At 46.2% G+C, this 18,058-nt stretch overlaps 1 protein-coding gene and 1 non-coding gene across 2 annotated transcripts; both read left to right on the top strand.

The window, feature by feature from the left end:
- Nucleotides 1-8,807: 8,807 nt before the first annotated feature.
- Nucleotides 8,808-12,689, top strand: LOC100191668 (uncharacterized). The gene is made up of 5 exons (NM_001349818.1): nt 8,808-9,548; nt 11,355-11,518; nt 11,642-11,808; nt 11,897-12,144; nt 12,340-12,689. The coding sequence occupies exons 1-5, from the start codon at nt 9,256-9,258 to the stop codon at nt 12,449-12,451; spliced, it is 984 nt and encodes a 327-aa protein (NP_001336747.1). The 5' UTR covers nt 8,808-9,255; the 3' UTR covers nt 12,452-12,689.
- A 50-nt stretch (nt 12,690-12,739) lies between these two features.
- TRNAK-UUU (transfer RNA lysine (anticodon UUU)) lies at nt 12,740-12,811 on the top strand. The gene has a single exon. It is a non-coding gene; the product is annotated as a tRNA-Lys (tRNA).
- Nucleotides 12,812-18,058: the final 5,247 nt, after the last annotated feature.

The following is an 18,058-nucleotide window of genomic DNA, read 5'->3' as shown; positions in this document are numbered from 1 at the left end:
TTGACCTCTTCTAGGTTGACCTCTTTTCATCTTCATGAATTTATTGAACTTCCTTACAAATAAAGCCATGTCACCATCACTCTCACTTTCATTTTCTTCATCATTGCTATCTTCTTTTTCAATTGCCTTTGAGGCCTTGGCTTTGAGAGCAATAGATTCATTTTTCACCTTCTTTGCCAAACTTAAAGCATCGGCTTGTGACTTCTTGAATATATCTTGAGTGAGAATTTCTCCCAATACTTCGGTTGGAGAAGTTGTAGATAGATCACTCCTTACTAGCATTGTCACAATAGTCTCATATTTCTCCGGAAGTGATCTAAGGAACTTGTGTGTGAAATCCACATCCGGTACATTAAAACCAAGTCCTTTGAGTTCATTTACTATCTCATTCAACCGATTGAACATATCGGATACACTCTCATCTTCTTTCATAATAAATTGCTCAAACTTCCCTTTGCACACATATAGTTTGGCACTCTTCACAATTGTAGTTCCTTCATGAATCTCCATTAGTTTTATCCAAATCTCATGAGCGGTTGTGAGATTCTTGATACGATTGAACTCATTTATATCAAGAGCATCATAAAAGACATTCATGGCTTGATCATTTGTGAGGATATTCTCATTATCACTAACAGATGGTTCATCTTCCTTCAATACAACAAATCCATCCCTAACAATTGGCCAAATCTTTCCACCCATTGCTCTAAGATGCATTGACATTCTTATTTTCCAATAATCATAATTGTTTCCATCAAAGTGCGGTGGCTTCCCAATGTGCACATTGTTGTTACTAGCCATTCTGTCCCACTCCGGGATGATTAGATCCACAAACAATGGAGTCCTCGGCTCTGATACCACTTGTAGGATCTAGGACACCGGCTAGAGGGGGGGTGAATAGACGGTTTTGACTAAAAACAACAATACTAAGTAAATTTAATCAATACGACAAGAGGAATAAATTTACTAGTGTCAATAAGTAAACTATGTATGAAAGACAACTACGGAGATTGAATACTTGAAGAACAATAAGCAAAACACTAATCAATTGCAAGGCAATAAGTAATGCTAGAAGGAATAGACACCGAAATTTATCCCGTGGTATCGGTGATTTGCCGATCACCCCTAATCCACGTTGAGGTGGACTTCAAGCTCTCACTTGCTCCTCTATCAAGACACGACTTGATCTTTGAGCCAAGTGGACAAGAAATCACTCAATACCTCGATTCCACTAATGTCACCTTTGCCGCTTCGGCGAGGTAGGCGCGAACCCCTCACAATCAACACCGCGGCTTCTCCACAATCTTCTTGGAGAGCTCGACGGAGACAATCACCCGAGCCGTCTAGGAGGCGGCAACCTCCAAGAGTAACAAGCCAATGACGCTTGCTCGGTGTACCACCTAGTGCCTCAAGAATCACCAAATGATGCAAATGCACTAGGAACCCTCAATCTCTCACTAGAATGCAATCTCAAGCAAAGAGTGTGAGAGAGTGAGTTGGAGGATCACAAATGAGCTCAATGTGTGCAAGAAATGGCCAAGAGAGCTCTCTCACACGAGCTACCCTTCTATTTATAGCCCCCCATCTAAAACCAACCGTTATGTGCAAAGGGGGCAAATCTGCGCACACGCGGACCGTCCGCGCCCTAGGGCCGGACGGTCCGCCGTACAACATAACGGCTATAATGACCGTTGAAACATGTCGGAGCTGTCTCAAAAGGTGGGTCCGGACAGTCCGCCCTTCAAGGCCGGACCGTCCGCGACCTGGCAAATTCAAACACCCGAGCCTCGGATCAAACGGAGTTAACACACGCGGACCGTCTGGCTATAAATCCCGGACCGTCCGCGACCTGAGACAGTACTGTCCGGACTGGTCCCCCGGACCGTCCGTAGTACAAATCTATAAAAACACACAGTCCCTGTCCAAAAACGAGTTAGACACATGCGGACCGTCCGCCCCTCATAGGCGGACCGTCCGCCTATAATTCAGGGACTGACCCGAAGCCACCTTCCTTTGGTCAGGACTGCGGACGGTCCGGCCCTAAGGCCCGGACGGTCCGCAGTACAATAGAACACAGTGTCAACACAAATGGTAAGACTTCGGACCCTCTGGAGGGTCGCGGACGGTCCGCGCCCAAGGGCCGGACAGTCCGCGCGACCAAGACTTCTCAAATCTCAAACATGCTTTTGAATGAACTTTTAACTCACGAAATGAGAAGCGCTGTTAGTCCTCATGCAAATGCAACTACTTGATGCTCTATGAGGCACTAAGTTTTACACAGATCTAAGTCATTGACCCCTCTTAATAGTACGGCTATCTAGCCTACTAATCCGGTCAGGTATCTTCTCTAAACTCCTCAAGACCGGCAAAAGTAAAACCTATATTATACCTTTGCCTTCATCTGATCCACAACCAATGCGTATGACTCTTCAACATTTCCTGTTCTATGTGGCCCAACCCTGCATTCTTATTTCTCCAAGAATCGTTAGTCCACAAGTAGTTGTCATTAATTACCAAAACATTACCAAAGGGGCCTAGATGATTCACACAAATGCTACATTCTAGTGAAGAAGGGTAGAAATTCTAAATTTGCTCCCAAAGTTGTAGAAGGGTTTTTGTTAGGTTATGACTCAAATACAAAGGCATATAGAGTCTTCAACAAATCATCGGGTTTGGTTGAAGTCTCTAGTGACGTTGTATTTGATGAGACTAATGGCTCTCCAAGAGAGCAAGTTGTTGATTGTGATGATGTAGATGAAGAAGATGTTCCGACGGCCGCTATACGAACCATGGCGATTGGAGAAGTGCGGCCACAGGAACAAGATGAACGAGATCAACCTTCTTCCTCAACAACGGTGCATCCCCCACCTCAAGATGATGAACAGGTTTATCAAAAGGAGGCATGTGATCAAGGGGGAGCACAAGATGTTCACGTGATGGAGGAAGAAGCGCAACCGGCACCTCCAACCCAAGTTCGAGCGATGATTCAAAGGGATCATCCCGTCGACCAAATTTTGGGTGACATTAGCAAGGGAGTAACTACTCGATCTCGATTAGTTAATTTTTGTGAGCATTACTCCTTTGTCTCTTCTATTGAGCCTTTCAGGGTAGAGGAGGCCTTGCTAGATCCGGATTGGGTATTGGCCATGCAGGAGGAACTCAACAACTTCAAGCGCAATGAAGTTTGGACACTGGTGCCTCGTCCCAAGCAAAATGTTGTGGGAACCAAGTGGGTGTTCCGCAACAAACAGGACGAGCATGGGGTGGTGACGAGGAACAAGGCTCGACTTGTGGCAAAAGGTTATGCCCAAGTCGCAGGTTTGGACTTTGAGGAGACTTTTGCTCCTGTAGCTAGGCTAGAATCAATTCGTATCTTGCTAGCATATGCCGCTCACCATTCTTTCAGGTTGTTCCAAATGGATGTGAAGAGCGCTTTCCTCAACGGGCCAATCAAGGAGGAGGTGTACGTGGAGCAACCCCCTGGCTTCGAGGATGAACGGTACCCCGACCACGTGTGTAAGCTCTCTAAGGCGCTCTATGGACTTAAGCAAGCCCCAAGAGCATGGTATGAATGCCTTAGAGACTTTTTACTTGCTAATGCTTTCAAGGTTGGGAAAGCCGATCCAACTCTGTTCACTAAGACATGTGATGGTGATTTGTTTGTATGCCAAATTTATGTCGATGACATAATATTTGGTTCTACAAACCAAAAGTCTTGTGAAGAGTTTAGCAGGGTGATGACGCAGAAATTCGAGATGTCAATGATGGGCGAGTTGAACTACTTCCTTGGGTTCCAAGTGAAGCAACTCAAGGATGGCACTTTCATCTCCCAAACGAAGTACACGCAAGATCTGCTAAAGCGGTTTGGGATGAAGGACGCCAAGCCCGCAAAGACGCCGATGGGAACCGACGGACACACCGACCTCAACAAAGGAGGTAAGTCTGTTGATCAAAAAGCATACCGGTCAATGATAGGGTCTTTACTTTATTTATGTGCTAGTAGACCGGATATTATGCTTAGCGTATGCATGTGTGCTAGATTTCAATCCGATCCTAAGGAGTGTCACTTAGTGGCGGTGAAGCGAATTCTTAGATATTTGGTTGCTACGCCTTGCTTCGGGCTCTGGTATCCAAAGGGGTCTACCTTTGACTTGGTTGGATACTCAGATTCCGACTATGCTGGATGTAAGGTCGATAGGAAGAGTACATCAGGGACGTGCCAATTCTTAGGAAGGTCCCTGGTGTCCTGGAGTTCTAAGAAACAAACCTCCGTTGCCCTATCCACCGCTGAGGCCGAGTATGTTGCCGCAGGACAGTGTTGCGCGCAACTACTTTGGATGAGGCAAACCCTCCGGGACTTTGGCTACAATCTGAGCAAAGTCCCACTCCTATGTGATAATGAGAGTGCTATCCGCATGGCGGATAATCCTGTTGAGCACAGCCGCACAAAGCACATAGACATCCGACATCACTTTTTGAGAGACCACCAGCAAAAGGGAGATATCGAAGTGTTTCATGTTAGCACCGAGAACCAGCTAGCCGATATCTTCACTAAGCCTCTAGATGAGAAGACCTTTTGCAGGTTGCGTAGTGAGCTAAATGTCTTAGATTCGCGGAACTTGGATTGAATTGTAGCATACATGTATTTATGCTTTTGATCATGTTCCTTTTTGCATTTTGTTGCTTATTATGGTGCTCAAGTTGTACAAACACTTCCTGGACCTCACAAGTCCGTTGCAAAGTGATGCACATGTTTAGGGGGAGATGTGTTACAACTTGACCCTTTGAGACTAACCATGTGCTTGAGTTGATGATTTAGTCTCGAAGGAGGATTGAAAGGGAAATGGTGGACTTGGACCATGAAAGACTTCCACTGCACTCCGATAAGAGGGTAACTTAGTCCAAGTTCATCTTTAAACTCTTATTGCCTATTTGCTCTTAATTGAAGATTTTGGTGAGGCAATGGGGTTAAAGGGGCCAAGATTGATCCCGTTTTGGTGCTTGATGCCAAAGGGGGAGAAAATAAAGGCCAAAGTGAAAAATGGATCAGCTACCACTTGAGAAATTTTGAAAATAGTAGATTAGAGCTTTTGTGTTGTCAAAACTCTTGCATTGTCTCTTTTGTCAAAAGCTGGCCTCTTGTGGGGAGAAGTGTTGATTATGGGAAATAGGGGGAGTTTTTTAAATCTTTGATCAATCTATTTTGGAATGACTCTATTTATGCTTCAACATGTGTGGTTGACTTAGAAATAGAGATTTGAGTTTAATTTGCAAAAACAAACCAAGTGGTGGCAAAGGATGATCCATATATGCCAAATTGAATCAAAATAAATTTGAGTTTTTATTTGAAGTGATATTGCACTTGTTTTAGTTGCTTTATGTTGTGTTGGCATAAATCACCAAAAAGGGGGAGATTGAAAGGGAAATGTGCCCTTGGGCCATTTCTAAGTATTTTGGTGATTGAGTGTCAACACAAGTGCTTAAATGTGAATCAATGCCCATGGATGAACAAAGTGCAAATCTAGAGCAAAGGTATGTTTCTAAGTCTTAGTACATTGGTTTTGTGTACTAATATACTTGTCTAAGTATCAGAAACAGGAAGAAGAAGAAAAGAGGAGAGCTGGCTGTGTACAGCCAAAAGGCTGTTTCGGTCTGGGGCACCGGACTGTCCGGTGGTGCACCGGACAGTGTCCGGTGCGCCAGGCTGCCTCAGTCGAACTGGCCGCTCTCGGGAATTGACTGGCGACGTACGGCTAAAATTCACCGGACTGTCCGGTGTGCACCGGACTGTCCGGTGAGCCAACGGTCGGCCGGGCCAACGGTCGGCCGCGCGATCTGCGCGGGACACGTGGCCGAGCCAACGGTCGGAAGGGGGCACCGGACTGTCCGGTGTGCACCGGACATGTCCGGTGCGCCAATGGCTCCGCATCTGCAACGGTCGACTGCGCTGTTTAAGGAAGGAAATCGGGCACCGGACAGTGTCCGGTGTGCACCGAACTGTCCGGTGCGCCCGACGACAGAAGGCAAGGATGGCCTTCTGGATTTGTTCTCAACGGCTCCTAGCTGCCTTGGGGCTATAAAAGGGACCCCTAGGCGCATGGAGGAGGATAACAAGCATTCCTACAACATTCCTAAGCACCAAGACATCGATCTCGCGCATTCGTTTCATTGTGATAGCATATAGAGCTCTTGTGGAGTTGTGAACTCTTTGAGTTGTGTTGCGAGCTCTTGTTGCGACTTGTGTGCGTGTTGTTGCTATGATCTTTTGAAGTCTTGTGTGCGTCGCTCATTCCCCCTTGCTCTGTGTTTCTTTGTGAACTTCAATTGTAAGGGCGAGAGGCTCCAAGTTGTGGAGATTCCTCGCAAACGGGATTGAGAAAAAGCAAGCAAAACACCGTGGTATTCAAGTGGGTCTTTGGACCGCTTGAGAGGGGTTGATTGCAACCCTCGTCCGTTGGGACGCCACAACGTGGAGTAGGCAAGCGTTGGTCTTGGCCGAACCACGGGATAAACCACTGTGTCATCTCTGTGATTGATCTCTTGTGGTATTGTGCTTTGTTGAGACTCCTTTCTAGCCACTTGGCATTTCTTGTGCTAACACTTAACAAGTTTTTGTGGCTATAAGCTTAAGTTTTACAGGATCACCTATTCACCCCCCCTCTAGGTGCTCTCAGTAACAAAGGCTTTTCTTGAGCACGCTTTCAAAGATGCAACTGGTCGTCTAGTGAAGTGTCCTTGCAATCGCTGCGAGAACAAGTGGCCTCAGAAGAAGGAAGAAATGGAGAAACACCTTTGCAAAAGTGGGTTTATGCCGAACTACCTTGTATGGTACCGGCATGGAGAGTCTATTAGACACGTTGACGCGGAGGTGGAACTTGATGACGATCATGATAGGATGGATGACATGTTGCATGATCTTGGTAGGGATGTTGAAATGAACGCTGAGGAGCCAGGGCAGCTTCCACGCGATGCTCAGGAATTCTTCCGGCTACTCGCCACAGGAGAAGAGAGACTGCACGAGCACACTCAGATGTCAGTTCTTGGGACTCTCACTAGACTAATGGCGATAAAGTCGAAGCACAACATTTCAAACAGTGCTTACAACGACATCGTCCAACTGATGGGCGAGGTTCTCCCGGAGAATCATAAGTTGCCAAAGAATATGTACTTCGCAAAGAAGATGTTGGCTGGTCTTGGGGTGACATATGAGAAGATCGACGTGTGTCCCAACAGTTGCATGCTATTCTTTGAGGAGGATGACAAGCTGGACCGTTGTAAGCATTGCGAAGCTTCTAGATATGTTGAGGTGACAAATGATGAGGGTTAATTGGTAGTTACGAAGGTCGCAGCTAAGCAACTTCGTCGGTTGCCCATCATTCCTCGGCTTTCAAGGTTGTTCCTCAACAAGGAAATAGCTCTGCATATGACGTGGCCAAAGAATGGTGTACGTCTCGTCACTGATCCAGACATAATGGTCCATCCGTTGGACGGTGATGCGTGGAAGGCATTTGACGAGTTTGATCCCGAATTTGCAAATGACCCTAGGAGTGTATGGCTTGGTCTATCGACGGACGGATTCACACCTTTCAATACCAGTGCAAGCCCTTACTCGTGTTGGCCTGTCTTCATTGTGCCATATAATCTTCCTCCTGAGTTGGTCAATAAAGAAGAGTTCATGTTCCTTGCACTAGTCATCCCAGGCCCCGAGCATTCAGGGCCAAAGCTGAATATGTTTGTTCGCCCTTTAATTGAAGAGCTGAAACAATTGTGGAGAGGTGTGAAGGCTTACCCGTGGATGCATGCACAGCCTCCTCCTCACCATGGATCACAGGTGACGTTCCATGTTTAGTTTTATGCAAATATTGACCAAACACAGCCTTATTTGAATGATTGATGAATTGCAGGGTTCAGCGTCACATGCTCAGGGATCGGAGGGTGCTGTCAACGTCCAAGACTTCCTCGTCCATGGTTCTGGAGGGAGTGGCCACCTTCCTGGTGGCGGAGGAGGGAGTGGCCAAAACTCACATAGCCCGCCGGAGTGAGTAGTGACTTTGTTTATGGACTATGTATGGATATGTATAGACTTTGTTTATGGTTCTGGAGGGAATGACTTTGTTTATGTATGAACTATATATGGACTATATGTATGGAATATGTTTGAAACAATTATGTAATTGCTTGTGAATGTTGTTTGTGAAAACTGTATTGTTTGTGAAATCTGTATATGTGATTGTGTATATGTTTATTTTGCTGTGAATTAATAAAAGGTGCAGAAAAATCTGTTTTTGGGGGGTATCATGAATTTTCGTCGGCCTGGGTGGTGGCCGACGAAAATACGTGCCCAGATATTTTCGTCGGCCACCACCCAGGGCTGACGAAAATTATGTTCCTATTTTCGTCGGCCTCAGTGGCCGACGAAAATAGTCAGCCGACCAACTATTTTCGTCGGCCTTAGGGAAGCCGACGAAAATAAGTCGTTTTCGTCGGTACCGACGAAAATAATTCCCTATTTTCGTCGAACTTATTTTCGGCGGCTATTTTCGTCGGTTTAGACTTATTTTCGTGGGTTTTTGGCCCACGAAAATTTAGTTTCCTGTAGTGCGCTCGCACACGAATCACTTGCGGTGCCGTGGCGTGCGGCGGCTCCTGCGCCTCCAACCTTCCGCCTCGGCATCCACACGTTTCGCGCCTCCTCCTCACGACGTCGCGTCACGCCATGCACATGTACCCCCCGCGACGCCGGTAACGGTTGCGCATAACCTAAATCCGCTCAGCGGGCGCGAGCAAACGACAGGACCTGCAGCTCTCAGCTCACCTCTGTCCGGGCTCCTTCCTCCTCACTCAGACGCAGAGCATTACTCCGCGTCTTCGCCCCACCCCACAGGGCACTAGGACTAGCTCCTCCCAAGTGAACCCAACCGCTCCATCCGCGGACAGCAACGTCTGACCGCCCAGTGGTCCCGACACTCCCAGGGGCCCAGCGCGCCAGCCTGACTGCGGCCCACCCACCGCAGGCCTTGACGGGCACCATTTCTCCTCTCGCCAGCTTTGCCCCTCTCTTTCCTCACTTCCAAGCGACACCCGAAGGCCACAGCGGCACAGCGCCAGCGGCAACAGTCACCAGACCACCACTACCAGTCTACCACCCACCTGACCTGAGCGACCCCTTCGCTTCCACTCCACTGAAGCGGGCCAAAAGAAGGAAAGAAGGCGGGCAAGCGACAGGAAGGAGGAGGAGGAGGAGGAGGAGAAGCCATGGCGAGCGACGGCGACGGGAAGGGCCGGGTCGCGACGGCGCCGGGGGCAGGAGGGTACGGCTACGGCTACGGCTACGCCGGCTTCGAGGGGGAGGAGGACCGGAAGTGGTGGCCGTGGCTGGTGCCCACCGTGATCGTCGCATGCATCGCCGTCTTCGTCGTCGAGATGTACGAGAACAACTGCCCCAAGAACCGGAGCCAGCTCGGCGGCGACTGCGTCGCCGGCTTCCTCCGCCGGTTCTCCTTCCAGCCGCTCCGCGAGAACCCGCTGCTCGGGCCGTCCTCCTCCACGTACGTTGTCGCTGCGCAAGCTTTGGTTTTGTTGGTTTGTGCTACCGAGCGTAGTACCCCAATCAGGACGCCAACTTGAGTGCTCGAGTGTGCTTCAGGTGGAATCGGGTGGGAGTTGGGGTAGGGAGATGGATTTTTATTTCGCATTTGGGGCCTTGCGGTTCGGTCGTGATGGCAACACGAAAACTTGCGAATTTTGCCGTCTCCTCAGCTGATCTCCGAGCAACATTTGGATTTTGTTTCGGTGGTTTCGAGGGTTTAGAGCAGCTCACGCTTTGTAGTAAGAGACGGCAATTTTGTTGGGGTGAAGTTTTAGGAAACCTTTGACCATTTCTGTTGGGGCTATTTAAATTCATACCCACCACCTTAAAAACCCGTTTCTGTTGCCGTTCGAAGATTGTGGCCTGGGAGGTTTGACACTAAGATCTTTTGCTTATAAAAGTCTAAAACTTGAATTGCCTTTTCTTTGAGTTAAGTCCTTTTCACCTTTCAATGATTTTATTACAAGTCTGCGAGGCAGGGGAGTTTTCGGGTGTGACGGTGACATTCAGATCTCCGTCGCGGCTACCTGCGGCTACCTTCAACTGTTCTACTAAAACTCTAAAGGCATGAGATTTCGATTTAATTTGTCCAATCAACTCGATAAGTTCAGTTCTTCTGCGGTTCATCTTCATCCAATAAATAGATAGACTGGGTGGGTGGGGTCTATCTGAACACTATGAAATAGCCTAGATGTTATTGGTACCAAAAGCAGAGGCTGTTACTCTGTTAGTAATAAATTGATAATGTTGACAATGGATGCCTTTTAGTTTGGACACTTCTGTCGGAGGCTATGTAGCAGGCGTAGTATCCTGTATATTATTATGTTTCATGTTCTATTACAGATGGAATCATGGGACTACTTTGACTTGTACAAGCGCCTTTGTTTAATTTTTGGCCTTTGCAGAACATGTGCTAAGATTAGACATTGCCAAATGGGCGGCCCGGCACGGCCAGACACGACACGGTTAGGGCACGGTCCGTTTGGCCCGTTTAATAGCCGTGCCGTGCCGGCACGGCACTAGTGCCTAAGACCAGGCCCAAGCACGACACTAAGCCTGCTTAGCCGTGCCGTGCCGGCCCGTTTAGCCCGTTTAGCCTGTTTAGCCCGTTTAGCCCGTTTAGCCCATTTAGCCCATTTAGCCCGTTTAGCACTAGACCACAGAATTTTAGTCAGACATTCACAAACACAGTTAAAACGTACTAAAATAGCTAATATTGAGCTGTTTTAGTGCAATGGTTGACTCATTAAAAACCTATCTAGATAAAAACTCACCCTTATGAGAAAACCCTAGATAGAAAAAAAGAGTACAACACACAGCTAACTAGTCGTGATTGGATCTAATCATACATAATCGTGCCTAACCGTGCCTAGGGGCTAATCGGGCCGTGCCCGTGCCGGCCGAGCGTGCCCGGTGCTCGGCCCAGGCACGGCACTACCCATCGGGCCGTGACGGCACGGGCCTGGCTCCAGCCGTGTCTTGCGTGCCCAGGCACTACGGGCCGTGCCGTGCTCCAGGCCGGCCCGATTAGCCCGGCACTATTGGCCATCTATAGCTAAGATAATATAACACTCTCTGGAGTTACATGTTAGACCCTACTTGCGTGTATGTTTATTTGCTATTACTGTAATTTACTAGGATTGCTGCGAATTAACCATGAGGCTTTTGTGTTTTGTCATTGTGAATTTCATCTACATTGCACTTCCCATGTAAGATAGTGCAAGATGTATGGGGTGATTGTATTAACACTTCTTTTGTTTGTCAGTTTGGAGAAAATGGGAGCTCTTGACTGGAATAAAATTGTTCATCAAAACCAAGGGTGGCGCCTTATTAGCTGCATCTGGCTCCATGCTGGCCTAATTCATTTGGTTGTGAACATGCTAAGTTTGCTGTTTATTGGAATCCGTCTTGAGCAGCAATTTGGATTTGGTAAGCTTTTAAAAAAATATTTTCATCTTACACCAACATCTATCCAACCATTCATTTTCAGTTAAATGTTCCAATCTTTCTTCCTTCATGGTCATTTCACTGACACTTTTTCCTGCCTGCAAGTTCGCATTGGTGCCATATACCTACTGTCTGGTTTTGGTGGCAGCGTTCTGTCTGCACTCTTCCTACGGAATAACTACATCTCTGTTGGTGCTTCTGGAGCTTTATTTGGCCTGCTTGGATCCATGCTTTCTGAGCTACTCATGAACTGGACTATATACTCCAACAAGGCCAGTACAATTAACAGATAAATATATACTTTATTTTATCCAGCTGCTTGATAGTCATTTAGCTCGTATACTTAATTTGCTCTTGCAGGCAGCAGCTATAATAACACTCCTGTTTATAATTGCACTCAACTTGGCTATTGGGATACTACCTCATGCTGACAACTTTGCTCACATTGGTGGATTCGCAACGGGTTTCCTCTTGGGTTTTGTTCTGTTGGCAAGGCCTCAATTTGGCTGGATGGAACACCACGAGCTGCCGCAGACTAACCAACCTCCCAAGTACAAAGCGTACCAGTATATTTTGTGGGTTGTGGCACTAGTCTTGCTGTTAGTTGGGTAAGTAAATCCAGTTCGGTATATTTCCTGTAGACATTTTTTATGTGTTTAAACATATATTGCAGAAAATGTTGCTGCAAAGATTCGTGATTCTGGACTAATGCTACATTTTATACGAGCAACTAGTCTAAGATGTTACATGTTTTTTTTTTGAAAACGTGGAATGGTACTGATGTCAAAGTCCTTGCGCCGCAGGTTTGTGATTTCACTTGTGATGCTTTTCAAAGGGAAGAACGGGAACGACGGCTGCCACTGGTGCCACTATCTAAACTGCGTGCCAACATCAAAGTGGAAGTGCAACACCTAGACACCTCAGGTTTCTGTTACTCTGGCGAAACATGTAGTATTCAGATTCAGAAGACCATTTTTTTTATGCGTGTTTGTCTGTAGATATAAACAAGTTCTTTGTTCTTTACTGGGTTGAAGTTATGTAAACTGCTTTGTTGAGCTTTGTATGTTTATAACTCGAGGTTGATGCCTATTCAAAATCGTTGTTTAGAATGCTCGTATCTTATTTTTGTTTATCAAGGTATGCTGCAGCTTTGAATTGTTGGAATCAGCTAATATAACAAAACAATTATAACTATCATATATGGCCGTCCTAGCTCAGTGGTAGAGCGCGTGGCTTTTAACCACGTGGTCGTGGGTTCGATCCCCACGGACGGCGTCGTTTTTTTATTATAAATTTCACACCTTCATTTTATTTCAGTTATGATCTAGTGAATTTTGGTAGTTTCCGCTGTCCTCTTCACCTTGACTAAAATTTGATGTTTATCTTTTATTATGTTATAAACACATTCTTACAAATAAGAATAAAATATTACATAGATTGATTTATGTATTATTTGCTATCTATATAAAAAATTAAAAAATACCGAATTTGTTGTTGAATTTATACTAAATTTTATATCTATCATTTGAGAAATATATGATGGATTTTAATTCACCTTTTATAAATATTTACAAGTTAAATGTTAAAAATAAGAATAAAAATTTGTATAGTAGATTCTATATCCTATTTATTCGCAATCAAAGAAAAACTACCAAAAACTGATTACCGAATAAACACCGATTATGTTCTATTCGGATTAAAGCCGGCTATTTGGACTATTGTACCTGCAATCCATAAACAAAAACATTGTAGAAGCGGGGCCCGAGCCGTGGCTCGGTTTGTCCACCTCCCTGTAGTGGAGCATATGGTCCTGGGTTCGAGCCCTGCTCGTCCCATGATTTTCCCACCTGCCTGAGATTTTTTTTAGGTTTTAGGGTACACACGCGCGTGTGTTATGAAAGTGCACACGTGTGTGTGCGTGTGGTGTGTAGTGGTGGCGTCCTTGTACCCTAATAAAAACATTGTAGAAGCAGTAAAAGTCGGTACAGATTAAAGCCAAGCGAACATGCTAACCATTTTTTACCGTTTTCAACCCTGGGCTTGTTTAGGGCAAAGATACCGGAGGGAATTTGGGGAGCTAAAATCCGCTTGCAATTCAAAATCGAATAGCAAAAATATTTTAGCCCCTCAAATCCTTTCTAGTGTCTTTGCTCCCAAACATGCCCTTAAAGAGTGTACATGATGAGCGCGACAAGTTGGGAACTCTTGTGTTCTCCATCTCTTTCGGCGCCATCGTCCCAACCGTCACACCGATTACTTCGATTGTTCGACCCCCCTGGCCACCAGCCCACCATTGTCTCCCTAGGGTTCTCAGCCTTCCCACTGTGACCTTGCCTTCCCTACTCTCTTCCTCCTACCCACACTACTGTTTCGGCTAACTAGGTTCTCCCACCCCACGTCGGTTCACCTACAATGCTGGAGGAGGACGTTCAAGACGACGCAGGCAAGGTGCTTGACATGTCGACGTATTGCCACTAATGGTTGCAACAACAGACTGAGTGGCAAAGCCGCAACCAATGTTGTTGCAACGAGAAAGTACATTTGCACCACAACTCTGTAGTCTTCGACACTAATCTGTTGGTCTGTGTTTAGACTCAACGTTACTGTCTCAATGTTTAGGCTACACTTTCATTAGAAAGCCTATGTTTATTTGAAGACATACACTCTAATTACTATGTTTAAGACCAAATCACTTATGACAACATAATTTTATGTTCTTGTATCACAATTATTACACATAAAATAACATCAACAAAGTCTTTTAGGGTGTGTTTGGTTGCGAGATAGCTGGGGACAATCGAGTCAACCACGTCCCTAGAGTCCCTCCAATTTTGAGGGATGGCTCGGGACAACACTAGGACGATAGTCATGTCCTAACCTCCGATCCAAAACCAAACAACCTTATTTGAGGGATCATCACTTCCCGTCATTACAACCAAACACAACCTTAGTCTCAAACAAGTTAGAAAATTCTAGAGTTAAAATCCAACAAAAACCACAAGTCAAGGTTGATACACATGGATAGCTGTTTTTCATTCATTCCTATTCAATCTTGAATCTTTAGTTATACTTCATCCTTTTAAGTCCCATTTTAATGACTCTTACCATGTAAATTTCGACCTTCTCCTATCTCTCTTTCTAATTCTATCACGTCTTAAGATTCCACTATATTTTTGTGTCTCTAGAGGTCTCCGTTGGACATGTCCAAACCATCTCAATCGGTGTTGGACAAGCTTTTATGCGATTGGTGCTACCTTTAGCGTATCACATATATCATCATTTCGAACTCGATCCCTTTTTTGTAGTGGCCACAAATCTAACACAACTTACGTATATATGCAACACCTATCTCCTAAACATGTCGTCTTTTTGTAGACCGTCATTCTACACCATACTGCATAGATAGCAGGTATAATTGTTGTCCCATAAAACCTGTCTTTTAGCTTATGTGGTACCCTCTTAATACATAGAGTGCCAGATGTTGAACGCCACTTTATTCACCATGCTTTGATTCTATGGCCAATAGCTTTATCAATCACCCATGCTAAGCTTGATTAAGTTAATCATATTTCCTTGCCTTTTCACACCCACCATACATAAATGTGATATTGTAAATAAATCACTATAATCTATCTCATCATCGGAAGATTCATCATCGCTAGAAGAAGAATACTTAGGAGTATCTCAAATACGTACCTTCTTCTCCTTCGCCATAAGGCACGTGTGTCGTTCGTTGGGGAAGAGTGAAGACTTGTTGAAGGCCGAGACAGCTAGTCCTTCATCTTCGAAGTCGGATGAGGAACAGTCGGAGTCCCATTCCTTCCCAATGTGCGCCTCGCCCTTGGCCTTCCTGTAGTTCTTTTTCTTTTCCCTCTTCCCATGCTTTTCTTGTGCCTGGTCAATATCATTATCGAGGCATTGAGCTATAAAATGACCAGTCTTACCGCATTTAAAGCAGGAGTGTTTTCCCTTGACTTGTTTTTGTTGGGGTACTCCTTGCGTCCTTTTAGTGCGGTCTTGAAGCGCTTGATGATGAGCGCCATCTCATCCTCATTAAGCCCGACAGCCTCCACTTGTGCTACCTTGCTAGGTAGTGCCTCCCTGCTGCTGGTTGCTTTGAGAGCAACAGGTTGTGGCTCATAGACGGGAAGTGGACCGTTCAAGCTAAGGCGTCATCCACATATCTTGCCTCCTTTACCATCATGCGCTCGTTTACGAATTTTCCGAGGATTTCCTCGGGCGTCATCTTGGTGTACCTGGGGTTTTCACGAATAAGATTTACAAGATCGGGGTCAATAACTGTAAATGACCTGAGCATGAGTCGGACGACGCAATGATCCATGCATCTTGTACTTCCGTAGCTTCAGATTTTGTTGACAATGGTCTTTAGCCTGTTGTATGTCTGTGTTGGCTCTTCTTCCCTTATCATTGCGAATCTCCCCAGCTCGCCTTCCACCAGTTCCATTTTGGGGATCATGGTGGCATCATTCCCCTCGTGAGAAATCTTGAGGGTGTCCCAGATTTGTTTAGCATTGTTCAAGCCGCTGACCTTGTTATATTCATCCCTGCATAGATATGCTAGCAAAACAGTAGTGGCTTGGGCATTCTTATGAATTTGTTCATTGATAAACACATGGTTATCAGTACTATCAAAATGCATTCCACTTTCTACAATTTCCCAAATGCTAGGATAGAGGGAAAATAGGTGACTACGCATTTTATGGCACCAAAATGAGTAATCCTCTCCATCGAAGTTTGGGTGGTTTTCCAGGTGGAATAGAAAGTAAATGAGCATTTGAATTGTACGGAATACGAGAATAATCAAAGGAGTAGTTTTGATTAACCGTTTTCTTTTTGGACGAGGAGTTGTCGTCGTCATCCCTTGGTGAAGAAGAGGAGGCGTCGCTGTCGTAGTAGATAATCTTCTTGATGTGCCTCTTTTTATTCCCGTCCCTCTTCTTATGACTCGAGCCTCAGTCAGTGGGCTTATCCTCTCTAGGCTCATTTAGGAGGGACTCCTTCTCCTTGTCGTTGATCAACATCCCCTTGCCCTTAGGATCCATCTCTTCGGGCGGTTAGGCCCTTAGATGAAGATGACGGCTTGATACCAATTGAGAGCACCTAGAGGGGGGGTGAATAGGTGATCATGCAATATTCAACACTAATAGCACAATTTTGGTTTATAAAATGTTAGTTAGATTAAACCAAGTTGCTATAGAGCGAGCTCTTGAGAAGAAATCAATCACAGAGAAAAGCAACACAAGAGACACAATGTTTTATCCTGTGGTTCGGCCAAGTAACACTTGCCTACTTCCACGTTGTGGCGTCCCAATGGACGATGGTTGCACTCAACCCCTTTCAAGTGATCTAATGATCAACTTGAATACCACGGTCTTTTTCTTTAGAGTTCTTTTCCCGTTTGCGAGGAATATCCACAAATTGGAGCCTCTCGCCCTTACAATGTTGATCACAAGCGAAGCACAAGAGTAAGGGAGGGAAAACAACACACGCAAGACTTAATTCGCAGCAAACACACGCACACAAGCCAAGACGTGAGCACAAAACACGACACAGGGAGTTTACAACTCAAACGGTGCTCAAATCTCTAACACGATGAACCGATTGCGTGATTGCGGAGTCTAGGCGTCTTAGGATGTTTAGTGAATGCTTGGTGTAGTGCTCCATGCGCCTAGGGGTTCCTTTTATAGCCCCATGATAGCTAGGAGCCGTTGAAGTTCCAATTGGAAGGCAATTCTTGCCTTTTGTCGGATGGCGCACCGGACAGTCCGGTGCACCACCGGACATGAACAGTTGCAGTCTGGTGTCCGATCTCCTTCCTTATCAGGCGTAGCCGACCGTTGGACCTCCTATCCCGATGGCGCACCGGACAGCCCGGTGTGACCAACCGACCGTTGGCGCGGGCCACGCATCGCCCGCTGATTGCGCTGCCGACCGTTGGCGCAGGCGGCTTTGGCTCACCGGATAGTCCGGTGCACACCGGACAGTCCGGTGAATTTTAGCCGTGGCGCTATTGCTTTTTCCCGAGAGCGACGAGTTCGTCGCCGGGCCAGCCTGGGCAGCCCATACACTGTCAGGTGCACTACAGGTTGGTGCTGGTTTTGCTGAACTTAACCAATTTTTCTCCAATTCAATTTCTTTTGACTTGGCAAAATTCCTGGCACTTAGATAAATATATTAGTACATGTCGGGGACCATAATTAGGGGTACCCTCATGACTCCTAATTCTCAGCTGGTAACCCCCATCAGCACAAAGCTGCAAAGGCCTGATGGGTGCGACTAAGTCAGGGATCGGTCCATTCAAGGGACTCGATCACGCCTCGCCCGAGCCTAGCCTCGGGCAAGGACAGCCGACCCCGGAGGATCTTCGTCTCGCCCGAGGCCCCCCTCCAGCGACGAACATACTTCCGACTCGCCCGAGGCCCAGTCTTCGCCAAGAAGCAACCCTGGCCAAAACGCCACGCCAACCGACCAAATCGCAGGGGCATTTAATGCAAAGGTGGC

The sequence above is a fragment of the Zea mays genome, chromosome 2 (genome assembly GCF_902167145.1).
Source record: "Zea mays cultivar B73 chromosome 2, Zm-B73-REFERENCE-NAM-5.0, whole genome shotgun sequence".
NCBI lineage: Eukaryota > Viridiplantae > Streptophyta > Magnoliopsida > Poales > Poaceae > Zea > Zea mays.
The sequence above is the reverse complement of the archived record's forward strand: the minus strand, read 5'-3'. Positions and strand labels throughout refer to the sequence as shown.

Bases quoted from the DNA above. Each gene is read 5' to 3' on its own strand.
- LOC100191668 (NM_001349818.1), top strand. From the start codon at position 9,256: ATGGCGAGCGACGGCGACGGGAAGGGCCGGGTCGCGACGGCGCCGGGG. The intron at 11,809-11,896 runs GCCAGTACAATT...TTGCTCTTGCAG, and splicing joins GGACTATATACTCCAACAAG to GCAGCAGCTATAATAACACT. The intron at 12,145-12,339 runs GTAAGTAAATCC...CTTGCGCCGCAG, and splicing joins CTAGTCTTGCTGTTAGTTGG to GTTTGTGATTTCACTTGTGA.